The sequence below is a fragment of the Eptesicus fuscus genome, chromosome 3 (assembly GCF_027574615.1).
Source record: "Eptesicus fuscus isolate TK198812 chromosome 3, DD_ASM_mEF_20220401, whole genome shotgun sequence".
In the NCBI taxonomy this organism is placed as follows: Eukaryota; Metazoa; Chordata; class Mammalia; order Chiroptera; family Vespertilionidae; genus Eptesicus; species Eptesicus fuscus.
The window spans coordinates 81078783-81091665 of NC_072475.1; the positions used below are offsets into that span (position 1 = coordinate 81078783).

Below are 12883 nucleotides of genomic sequence, written 5' to 3' on the forward strand. Positions count from 1 at the left end.
CCTGGTCACCTCATGCAGCCTGCTGCTCGGTTGTTTGGTCGCCCCTCACTAACCCCCCTGCTGGCCTGGTCACCTCATGCAGCCTGCTGCTCGGTTGTTTGGTTGCCCCTCACTAACCCCCCTGCCAGCTTGGTCACCCTCAACTGTCCCCACACTGGCCTGGTTACCCCACACTGACCCCCCACTGGCCTGGTTGCCACTAACTCCCTCCCCACCCCCCCACTGGCCTGGTCACCCCTCACTGCTCCCCTCTGCCGGCCTGGTCGCCCCTTATTGCCTCCCCCACTTGCCGGCCTGGTTGTCCCCAACTGCCTCTCCTGCGGGCCTGATCGCCCCACACAGCCTGCTGCTCGGTCATTTGGTCGTCCCTCACTAACCCTCCTGCCGGCCTGGTCACCCCATGTAGCCTGTTCAGTTGTCCTTTCGGTTGCGATGGTCGCTTAGGCTTTTATAAAAATAGATAAGAGTCCTAGGTCTTATTATAGGCCTACTGGAGAGCAGGACCCAGCAATTCCATTTTTAAAGTGCTCTCTTGGTGACTGTTTCAGTCTAGTTTTAGACTTCTGGGTTTGTGACATAGGTCATTTTTCAAACCCCTTAGACTCTTGAATCCTTTTCAGTGTAATAGTTAATGAACCTTAGGAATTGAAATAATTTCATTTCAATTGGTATGTAAGTAGTTTCAAGTAAAAAATAATTCTAGCCCTGGCTGGTGTGCTTAGTGGTTAGAGTGTTGGATCAAAGGGTCATGGTTCTATTCCTAGTCAGGGGTTCCTGGTCAAGGGCACATAACTTCTGGTTGCAGGATCCATCCACAGCCCAGGGTGTGAGTGGGAGGCAACCAGTAGGTGTTTCTCTCTCTTTCTCCCACTTCTCCCTCCCTTCCATTCTGTCTGAAAATCAATGGAAAAAAGATTCTTGGGTGAAGATTAAAAAAACAAACCTAGATTAGTATATTCAAATGGCGTATTATAAAGTTTATCTTAACAATTTTTAATTAAAATATGCAAAGAAAAATTAATTTTTCCCCCCATTTTACAGATGACATGTACTGTTTACATTCAGATAAAACAAGATTTATCAGTGAATTTGGAACTGACAGAAATATGCAGCTACCTATGATTTTCAGTGCTCTACCTTTGCAGTGGTTCTTGGACACTTGCTTCCTCTATGAAGCAGATAATGCGGAGGCTACCTTAGATACTGATTGACCTGTTACAGTAGCTGCAGCAGCTAGCTAACGGAGCAACTAGTAGGCGGGTGGACATATATTGTGTTTTCTGATGGATTTAGTTTGCAATTGGGAAGGATGCATAGATAGTGGAAGGTAGTAGAGTGAGGATGAATAATTTGTAAGATTGATGTGATATGCTCTTGGGGTGTAGCCTTGGAATTAGAGGAAGGAAATATGGTGAGGATGATGGATAACTGGGGGGCCTTTTTTAAAGAAGTATTCAAAAGAAGTATTCGTAGGAGTTTTCTTTTAGAAATTTAGGAAATGTTAGTGTAACCAGTGGAATGATAGGAATGAATGAGAGATACAAGCCCTTATGTGCTTATATTCCCCTTAGTACTTATGTTTTCTTTTACAAGATAAATTTTTCTTGATTAAAGATGTGATCTAATGACATGTTTATTTACTTTCTTGGTAACATAAAAAAATTGATTACTAACTGTTAATTGAGTAAATCGTTAGCAATATTCTTTTTACTTGTATATTTTGTTCTGTTTTTATATCTTTCTTTGTCTTGACCTCAGGTTCCTATTTGTGAAATGTAGGTTATTCTTGAATCCCTTTACTTTTAGAAAGTAGTAGTATAAATACCTATTGAGTACCTTAGTATCCTTAGAAAAAAAAATGGTTTTAAATGTACCCTGCTCATAATGTTTAAAATTCTATTTTTCCATTTTGAAAATAGTATATTATGGAAAATTTAAACTTATATAAAAGTGGACATAATACTGTAATGTATCCCATGAACCTACACCCAACTTCAAGTTGTAGTCATCATCATGTCATCTATACTCCATCACCAGGGGTCCTCAAACTTTTTAAACAGGGGGCCAGTTCACTGTCCCTCAGACTGTTGGAGGGCTGGACTATAGTTTAAAAAAAAACTATGAACAAATTCCTATGCACACTGCACATATCTTATTTTGAAGTAAAAAAACAAGATGGCAAAAACACCCGCATGTGGCCCGCGGGCCGTAGTTTGAGGACGCCTGCTCCACCACATTTCCACTCCTCCCATATTATTTTCAGCAGATCCCAAACACATTTCACTTTGTCTGTAAGGATTTAATTAAATAAGTATTTGAAACAAAAACATATCAAGTTAAAATAATGTTTTTAGTGTATTGGTTGGCTTGGGATTTTCATGTAATCTAGTAATAGACCAGTAGACAAGTAGAAATAAAACATAAACGTTGATAATTGTAACTTATAGAAGTTAATATCTTCTCCTTTTACAAAATAAGTGTCCAGTATGTGTCTGATATTAGGGTATAGGTCTTGGGGCTCCAAGAACTAAAAAAACAAACAAACAAAAAAGTAATATTTTTTTTCCCTCTGTTTGTTAAGGAGCTTATATATATTTTTTTCATCGGATAATTTTTAGGGAAAAATGTTGATATAATTTTTTGAAAAAGCTGTTATTTATCTTGTTTCTTTTTGACTATTTTTTTCTAATTTAAAAATTAAAAATGTAAATAAGTATAAAGAAGAAAGTAGAATGATCTTTAATCTTGTGTTCAGAAATACTGTTAACATTCCATACTATATACACTTATATACAGGGTGGGCAAAAGTAGGCTTACAGTTTGCTTATATGGGAAATAATATAGTAATGAATAAGTAATAATACAAGAATAAACTGTTTCGTGAGCTCACAACTGTAAACTAACTTTTGCCCCACTCTGTATTTCCCTATCTTCTTTTTGTTAGCCTTTAGTGAGTATAGATAAAATGGAAACAAGTTTTTGTTTTTTTTCTCTTATAGATACTATGGATGGTAGGGAAGAAAAGCCTGCTGCTTCTGATTCTTCTGGAAAACAGTCTACTCAGGTTATGGCAGCAAGTATGTCAGCTTTTGATCCTTTAAAAAACCAAGATGAAATCAGTAAAAATGTCATGTCAGCGTTTGGCTTAACAGATGATCAGGTTTCAGGTAAGTTAGTTCCTTCCTCCCATTCTTCATTTGGTCTCTCTTTCCTTCCCTCCCTTTTTTTCTCTAATAGAAGGATAATTTGGATATAGTGAGGTGCACAAATCTTAAGGTTCAGTAAATTTTACATATGTATACACCTATATAAAACCCCAGCTATATCAAGATGTAGGTGATTTCCAGCTCCCAGAAAACTTTCTCATACCCTCTCCCAGTTAGTAGAAAACTCCTCTTCATAGAATAATCACTGTTTGGTTTAGGTAAATTTTATCAAAAGTAGAAATCAGATATCTTATTTTTTAAAAATATTATCATTTCATGATTAAATTATATTTACTGTCTTGGTCTCTCTTCTGATCAGAAATTAGAGAAATTTAAATGTACATTTCTGGTTAAATTGCTTTAGTGTAGAAAGTGCTTTTATATGAATATACTTTTTAAAATTATTTTTCTCTCTATTCTTCAGTTGAGGTGATTTCTATTGAACTCTCTTCAAGTTCACTGGTTCTTTCTGTCATTTCCATTCTGCTATTGAACCTTTCTAGAGAATTCTCTTTTGCTTTTAGCTCTAGAGTTTCCATTTGGTTCTTTTTATAGTTTGTTTTTCTGTTGAGATTCCTTACCTTTACATTCATTAAGATTATTTCATTTTAACTAATTTAATGTATTTTTACTTAGTTCTTAAAAAATATTTATAATAGCTGCTTTGAAATGTTTGTCTGCTATATCTAACATCTGGGCCAATTTTGAGTCACATTCTTTTGCCTGTCTTTTTCCCCTGAGTATGGACACATTTTTTCTAATATTTTGTATGCCTGATAGTGTTTGATTGAAAACTGAACATCGTGGTTAATATGTTGTAATGACTTGGCATTCTTTTCGGTTCTTTTGAGAATTTTTTTGTTACTGTTTCTCTAGCAGGTAGTTAACTTGTATGGACTCAAATTGCTCATTTTGTCTTCCCACAGAGTATAGCCGCTGACATCTCTGCTCAGTTCTTTCAGCCCTAGGTGCTGCTTTTTTTCTGAGCCCTCTTGGCTGTCTGTTGCTCTACTCCTAACTCTGTTCAGCTGGGAATTTGGGACTTGGTTTATATTCAGATTTTTGGTCTCACTCCTTTGTTGGTGGTCTCTCACTTTAAGGATTTTGCCTTCAAATTTCTAGGTGTTTGCCAATAAGAAAGGATATATGCACCCCTATGTTCATAGTAGCACAATTTACAATAGCTAAGATTTGGAAACAGCCTAGGTGCCCATCAGCAGATGACTGGATCAGAAAACTATGGTACATCTACACAATGGACTATTATGCTGCCATAAAAAAGAAGGAATTCTTACCATTTGCAGCAACCTGGATGGAATTGGAGAACATTATGTTAAGTGAAATAAGCCAGTCAATGAAAGAAAAATACCACATGATCTCACTCATTTATAGATAATAAAGAACATTATAAACTTGAACAAAAAGATAGATACAGAGACAGTAAAGCATCAAACAGTCTGTCAAATTACAGCAGGAAGGTGAGGGAGAGGTGGGGAAGATAAGAGATCAATCAAAGGACTTGTATGCATGCATATAAGCATAACCAATGGACGCAAAACTCTGGGGGTGAGGGCATATGTGGGAGTGGGGTGGGGGGGGCAATGGTAAGATATGTACACATGTAATACCTTAATAAAAAAAATTGAAAAAAAAATTTCTAGGTGTTTGGCTAGCCATGAAGTTAACACTGGCTTTCTCTTGGAGCTGCAGAAGTCAAGGCTTGCATTTCTTTGCCATTGTAATCCCATTGGGGGTAAACTCTGATTTCTGCAGACATTTGGTTGACTTTCAGTGATTTTAAATAGTTGTTTTCTTCTGTTTTGTTCAGGTTTTTAGTTGTTACCCGTGGAAGGGTTTACCTAACTAGTTTACTTTGCCATTATTAACTAGAAATGGAAGATTCAGTCTGTTAATTTTATTTTTCTTTGATATTTGTATGAGATTATGCACTAGAGAGAATTGTAAAATTCTGAAGAGACTCTTATTTGTATATGATGTATGTTCTTGGCAAAAGGAGGCTATAGACAAATGACACAGCTGAAAAACACATTTTTAAAGCAACTGAAATGAGTTAATATTACAGCTTCTTATATTTAAAACTTCAAGAAATGCCAGAGAGAGGAGTAAATAATTATATATGAGAGCAGTCTTAAATTTTTTATTAGAATATATTATGTGCCAGGCCAGAATATTATGGTTAATACAATCACATTATTTGCAGACCATTTTTTCTGGTAGCTTTATGTGTTGAAATACAAAAACTATACACATTGAAAATGTCAGAATACTTTGTAGTTATTCCGGTATGATGTGGTGAAAAACTCAGCTATAATAGTGAATGGACATGGGAAGGAAGGATGAAGTATTACAGATTGGATAAAGTACATTAATTACGTGCAAGGGAGAAAAGAGCAGTCAAAGTAATGAATTTTTTAAGGATAATAACTGTTTTTTATAGAAGGGATGTGTATATGAATTTGTCTACATGTGTAGGTGTCAGTGAAACGGAGGCACACAGGAGCACTCAGCCATTTTACTCTGGTAATCATCAGTTTCTCTTGTATTACCACTGCTGTTAATCTTAGTTTAGGTCTCATCAAATGTGGACTGTCAGCTGCCAACTGTGTGCCTAATACAGTGCTAAGTTCTGGGATATACTAGTGCAAGGGTTAGGTGTTTGCCCTCAAGGAAATTAGTCTGCTGGCTATAGCAAGCAAATACTTATGTGGAGCTTTATAAGTGGTAATCCTAATATATAAAAACCCTGGGTCCTTCATGACCGGAGGCTCGACCAATGGGAAGTCAGTCCTGCAGTCAGTACTGGGTTACCATGGCGACCCAGCACTGACTGCTGTGGCTGCAGACTCAGTGACCCAGCACTGACTGCTGAGAGGGCTGTGAATCAGGCCCGGAGAGAGGCCTGAAGAGAGAAGCAGGGTCTGATCCATAGCTTTTGTGGCAGCTGTTGATCAGCACTTGCCCCCCTCTTTCTCTCCAGGCCTGGCCAACAGCCGCGCCTCCATTTCTCTCCAGGCCTCCACCGGGGCTACTGATCAGCCCCGCCTTTCTGATCAGGCCCCGTTGACAAGCCCAGAGATGCTGACTAGCATAGAAACCGACCAATCAGAACTAAGTCTGTGAGGAGCCAATGGCTTCTTAGGAGGTGGAGCCTTTGATGCTGACTGGCATAGAAACCGACCAATCAAAACCAAATTGGTTGGCAGAGGAGGACAGTTGGGGTGAGATCAGGCTGGCAGGGGAGGGCAGTTAGGGGTCATCAGGCAGGCAGAGGCAGTTAGGGGCGATCAGGCTGGCAGGGAAGGGCAGTTGGGGGCAATCAGGCTGGCAGGTAGAGAGGTTAGGGGTGATCAGGCAGGAAGGCAGAGGGGTTAGGGGCAATCAGGCAGAGGCAGTTAGGGGCGATCGGGCAGGCAGGCAGGTGAGCGGATAGAAGCCAGTAGTCCCAGATTGCAAGAGGGATGTCCCCTAACGGGTCCCTAATTGGAGAGGGTGCAGGCTGGGCTGAGGGACACCCCCCTCCATGCACGAATTTTATGCACCGGGCCACTAATACTTTAATAAGCTCTTGCTAAATAATCACTTTTATAAACACTTGTAACTTATTCTTATAGAACCTTATGGAGTAGGAATTAGTATTAGTAGTAGAAATACTAGGATTTGATCATAGGCAGTCTGCCTCCAAAACCTGTGCTTTTAACCACTCTCCTGTATTTTCTAAACAAAAAGAACTTAAAGGAGTAAACATATCACGAGTTGTCTTCAGAATGTCTTTTTTTGACTGTCACATTAATGGAACTTTAGTGAATTTTCTCCATTTACTGCTTTGTTTATGATTTTGGAACAATATTAGTAGCTCCATGGATAAGAGAGGTAGGGGTTGTGAGGCAGATGAAAAGGATCACAAAGGAACCTGGTCAAAGAGCTTATAGTAAAGGAAGATGGAATCTACTCAGAAATGCAAAGCAGAAGTTGATAAGAGTCATAATAAAAGTATCTCTATAGAAGTTCACAAGAGGAAAAAGTATTTATGGGTGAAGAAGTGTTACTAGAACTGTGGAGTTATAACTGAGTTTTAAAGACTGTTGTATTTAGATGTGTGAAAATGGGACAGTGGAGGGACTAGTGATAAATGAAATGGAGGCAAAAAAAAAATACATATATTGGTGGAATAGGGAATAGATTAGTTTAGCTGAAGGGGGCATGTGAAAAGGAATTTAAATATCCTTAAATACCAAACTATAGGGTTGTATTTTCTTTTTTTATATATATTTTATTGATTTTTTTAGAGAGGAAGGGAGAGGGACAGAGAGCCAGAAACATCAATGAGAGAGAAACATCGACCAGCTGCCTCCTGCACACCCCCCACCAGGGATGTGCCTGCAACCAATGTACATGCCCTTGACCAGAATCGAACCCGGGAACCCCCAGTCCGCAGACCGACGCTCTGTCCACTGAGCCAAACCGGTTTCGGCTGTATTTTCTTTAATGGGCAGTGATGATCCATTAAAGAATGAAATTATACTTTTGGTTGACCTATGAACTAGATTGCATGATAAGGAGGACATGGGTATTGCAGAGATGAGTTTTGGCTTTTGCAGGGGGCGTTTACTACTCAGAAATACAGCACTCTGCACTTTATAGGGAAGGATTTCCAGTTGTAGATGTGGATTCTTGAGACAGGAGCAAAGGAAAAAAATAAAATATATACATTAAATGTAAAATCCTGCATTTACGTTAATATTTATTGTATAGCACTTTTATTCTTAGTCTCTTTTAACCATACTTATGAGTTGAGCTTGCTGGGGAATGGTCTTGCATTAGAAATTGAACTGACTTTTTATGACCATCCAGGGCCACCCAGTGCTCCTGCAGAAGACCGTTCGGGAACACCTGACAGCATTGCTTCCTCCTCCTCCGCAGCTCATCCTCCCGGAGTTCAGCCACAACAGCCACCATATACAGGAGCTCAGACACAAGCAGGTCAGAGTGAAGGTAAAATAGAGCTTAGAGCACATGTGCAGGAAAGTACACATACAGAAATGTTTATTGCAGCGTTGTTTGTAATGGTAAATGCTTGTATTCATGCTATGAACACAGGTAGGAAAGATTTTGATTGACTAATATGGTATATTTTGGGGTAAAAAAAACACACCAAATAGAACAATATGTTATGTATGCTTTTGATTATTGAAAAGAAAAAAGAACCTAAGGAAGTACTTATGTGAATAAAACACAAGGTGAAAGATCAGGAAGGATTCATACCAGTCAGTGTTGACCCTGGGGTAAGAGATGGCTCATTGAGGTGATACTTTTCATTTAGGTGCTACTTTCTTCTCCCTTCCCCCTTATGCAACTGTGTATTACTTTTGTAATTTAAAAATATTTTTAAAATAGAAGCAAAGCATACTTAAGGGTAGTACTGTTAATAATGTCTTTTGAGGAAAAAAAGTGTATTTTAAAATCAAACTTTCTTTAAATGATGTGTGCTTGGATGAGTAAATTTACTCTGTGGGTTTTGATATTCTCTCACTGTAAATTGTGAAAATTGGACTAAACCAGTAGTTTTAAAGGAAAATCTAATCCTGAATGAAATATTACTTGTAAGCTCAGTATTACAATATTATGATTAAAAAAAAGGGGTCATTGCCATGTGTCAGTGATTTTTCAGTCTTTTTTATCTCATGGCACACACAAACTAATTACTAAAATTCTTCAGCACACCAAGAAATAGATTTTTTGCTGACCTGACAAAAAATAAGTATAATTTTGATTAATTTAAAAAAACTATAATGGTAGTAATTACCTATCCTTTTTGCTCCAGTGACTTTAAAATAAATCAGGTATCCATATAAGGATTTCTGGTACCAAGAATTGGTCAGATGCAACCTTAATCTGTGATGTTACCAATAAGATGCAGCTGTATTATATGACATATATTTATGGTTCAAGATAGGGCATTAACACCAGATAGCTATTGTTGTGTTGTCTGTTGTCATTTTTTTATTTGGCAATCTAAGGGAAAAGAGGTCATAGTTTCTGACTAAATAGTCAGGTATTGCATGTTTTAAAAATTCTTGTGTCACACTGGTTAAAAGTTTCTGCAATATGTGAAGGAAATTGAGGTGCCAAAAGCTCAGGATAGCAGGCACTGAGGTGCCTCATTTATACCCTTGGAGCTCTGCAGAGTGGCTAATTATAGTTTTTCCTTTTCCATAGTTTTTCTTTCTGCAGTTTGAGTTACCCGCAGTCAACTGTGGTCTGAAAATATTAAATGGAAATAAATAATATGTAATTTTTAAATTAGGCCCTGTTCTGAGTAGCAGGATGAAATCTTGAGTCATTCTAACTAGGATATGAGTCATCCTTTTGTTCATTGTACCCACACTGTATATGGTTATATCTACTGTCGTGTTATCACAGTGCTTTGGGTTCAAGTAACCCTTATTATTATTATTTTTTAATATATTTTATTGATTTTTTACAGAGAGAAAGGGAGAGGGATAGAGAGTTAGGAACATCGATGAGAGAGAAACATCGACCAGCTGCCTCCTGCACATCCCTCACTGGGGATGTGCACGCAACCAAGGTACATGCCCTTGACCGGAATCAAACCTGGGACCCTTCAGTCCACAGGCCGACACTCTATCCACTGAGCCAAACCGGTTTCGGCAACCCTTATTTTATTTAATAATGGCCCCAAAACCATTCCCATAACTTTCATTCCAGTATATTGTCATATTTGTTCTATTTTATTATTAGTTATTATTAATCTCTTATTGTGCTTAATTTATAAATTAAACTATATATAGTATAGGTATGTATAGAAAAAAACATGATTACTAAATATAAATATATGGTTGGGTACTATCCGTGGTTCAGGTATCCATTTGGAACATATTCCTGGTGGGTAAGTGGGTGAGGATTATTGTAATTGCTGATTGAGCTACTGATCTCTCGGGTGGCTTCCAGATATTTAAATGTTGGTTCTGTGAATTGCCCTTACGTAAAAGGACCTTTAAAAGTACATATTTCACTTTAAAACAAACACTAGGTGGTGCTCTAACTATTTATATAAAGGGGCCATGTGATGGTAAGATGTATTTTCAGCAACAGAAGCAAGTGAGTGCTGGCTGCCTGCTGCACTTCAGTTACAGTTAAAGTGGCACTGGATGCTGCGTTGACTTTTTTTAATAGTTGTCTCTTTCTGCCAAAAGTGTGCTATTTTACCATAGTCTTTTAAAAATACGTTTTTATTGATTTTTAGAGAGAGGAAGGGAGAGAGACCGAGAGATAGAAACATCGATGAGAGAGAAAAATCTATCAGCTGCCTCCTGCACGCCCCCCACTGGGGATAGAGCCCGCAACCAGGGCATGTGCCCTGACCGTAATCGAACCGGCGAACTCTTGGTGCATGGGATGACGTGCACCCAACTGAGCTACACTAGCCAGGCTACTTATTTCCAGTCTTTTGATCAAAGTTAGATAGTTTGAATATTTTTGAAAGAATTAGTCAACATAAAATTTTAAGAATTTAAATACTAGCTAGATATTAAAATGAGAGCTTTATTGATACTCTAGGCATTAGATTGAGATAAATCCACCATTAGAACAACTGTAAAGTAGTAAAGATGATAAAGATATGAATCAAGAAAAACTTATTTGTTTGGAAATCACAGTTAATAAAAGTGTCTGAAGGGTTTCTCTGTAGGAACGGTTGTCTACTGACATAAATAGTACTCTCATTTCCAAGTACACATCCCCAGTGTTAAGCAGGTCTACCATTATTAAAAAGTTCAGTGAGGAACTATTTACGCTTTATCAGATTCCACATGATTGGCTAGGATCTTCAGATGACGGAAAAGCAAACTGTTGTCAAAATGCCAAAGGTGTCTTTGAGGTCTGGAATGAAAGATACCATGTAATTCTTTGCTACCAAAGAGTCTATTCATATGGTAACCAAAAAAAAGTTCAAACCTTTAGATGACAAATACAGTGTTTTAGGAAAGATTTGGGAGCTATTAATGGTTTGTGTCTCTTAGATTTTTTTAAAAAATTTTTATTGATTTTTTACAGAGAGGACGAGAGAGGGATAGAGAGTTAGAAACATCGATGAGAGAGAAACATCGATCACCTGCCTCCTGCACACCTCCTGCTGGGGATGTGCCTGCAACCAAGGTACATGCCCTTGGTTGTAATCGAACCTGCGACCTTTCAGTCTGCAAGCCGACGCTCTATCCACTGAGCCAAACCGGCCAGGGCATGTTTTTTGACTCACTTGATTTATTGAACATTAGCAGTACATACCTGTTGGCAGTTGGGTTTGAAAACACTTGTTAAATTGTTCATTAAATTGTTAAATGTGTATTCATTGACATTTAAAGGGGAACAAACATTCTTCTGTCTTTGTAACTCAGTATGTTTATGTGTTTGGATGGGCAGAGAATTAAATGTGCCTTAAAGGTATTGTTTTTCTATTGAGTTAAACCTGCCTCTTTTTCTTGTCTTTTTTAGGTCAGATGTATCAACAGTACCCACAGCAGGCTGGTTATGGTGCTCAGCAGCCACAGGCACCACCTCAGCCAGCACAGCAGTATGGCATTCAGTATTCAGGTGAGCAGGTGTCCAGAAGGATCTGGCTCATGGTTTTTGAGCTCTTGCTATACTCACTAAACATTAATTCTTTGCTCTTAATTCCTTGGTTTGTAATACTTACATTGTCAAAACAGGTAGTATTTATTTATTAGGGAAATAACATTTGTTTTATTTATTTTAAAATATTTTATATAAATATTTTATTGTAAATCAACATTTCAGTTTTTCAGTGGGCAAGTAAAACAGTCATAGTAGATGATTCTCTAATAACTTGTAGTTTAAAAAGTTTTTATTAAAAAGTTATCTCCTTCTGATGTGATCCGCTTACCCTTAGGTAACTTAGAATTGCAAAAATGCAAGGTTTTTTTACTTCATTAATGTGACTCATAATCCCAGTATACTCTTAGTGTCTGTAAAAATATGTGATGTTAATACAGGGTGGGGAAAAAGTAGGCTTACCATGGTTTGTGTGGAATAGACATGCAGGTTATGATTATTATAATAGCTTTATTAACTCTGTTTCGTGTATTCACAACTATAAACCTACTTTTGCCCAGCCCTGTAAATAAGAAGCAAATTAAGCTACTTAGGTTTTTAAATTTCTCCAAAGTATGTAGGAATACCAGAAACAGGTAAAAAAAAAAAAATTAGAATTGTGTAAAAACCTAATTCAGACAATTAAGAACATTAAATATAGTTGTTTTGAACATAGTGATTATAACAATTCAGTTAATTTTTACATTTGCTAGAGAGTTCGTGTTCAACTCTTGTTTTATAATGAAACATTTAAGTGTCAAATTTCAACTACAATCAGTTTATCTAAATCTTGCCTAATTTCTATTTTATGGAGTTTTGTTGTAAAAAGTAGAGTAGGAGTCAGCAAACTATAAACTATAGGCCAAATATGACATTTTGCCTATTTTTGTGAATAAAGTTTTATTGGAACACATCTGCACTCATTCATTTTTTGTACTGCCTATTGGTGCTTTGGCATTACAATGGCAGAGTTAAGTAGTTGCAACAGAGACCATCCTATATAATAAAGGCCTAATATGCTAAGTGTC

At 37.5% G+C, this 12883-nt stretch overlaps 1 protein-coding gene across 5 annotated transcripts in view; it reads left to right on the forward strand.

Annotated features, from left to right (window-relative positions):
* The window catches only part of TFG (trafficking from ER to golgi regulator), a 34910-nt gene that overhangs the window by 18384 nt on the left and 3643 nt on the right, over window positions 1–12883 (forward strand). For 3 of the 5 annotated variants that reach the window (XM_008159643.3, XM_054714045.1, XM_054714046.1), the window contains 3 exons: window positions 3000–3167; window positions 8079–8219; window positions 11739–11837. In XM_008159643.3, the coding sequence (XP_008157865.1) occupies window positions 3000–3167; window positions 8079–8219; window positions 11739–11837 (408 nt within the window). The remainder of the gene's footprint in view (window positions 1–2999; window positions 3168–8078; window positions 8220–11738; window positions 11838–12883) is intronic. The other 2 variants (XM_008159645.3, XM_054714047.1) reach the window with 2 other exon arrangements.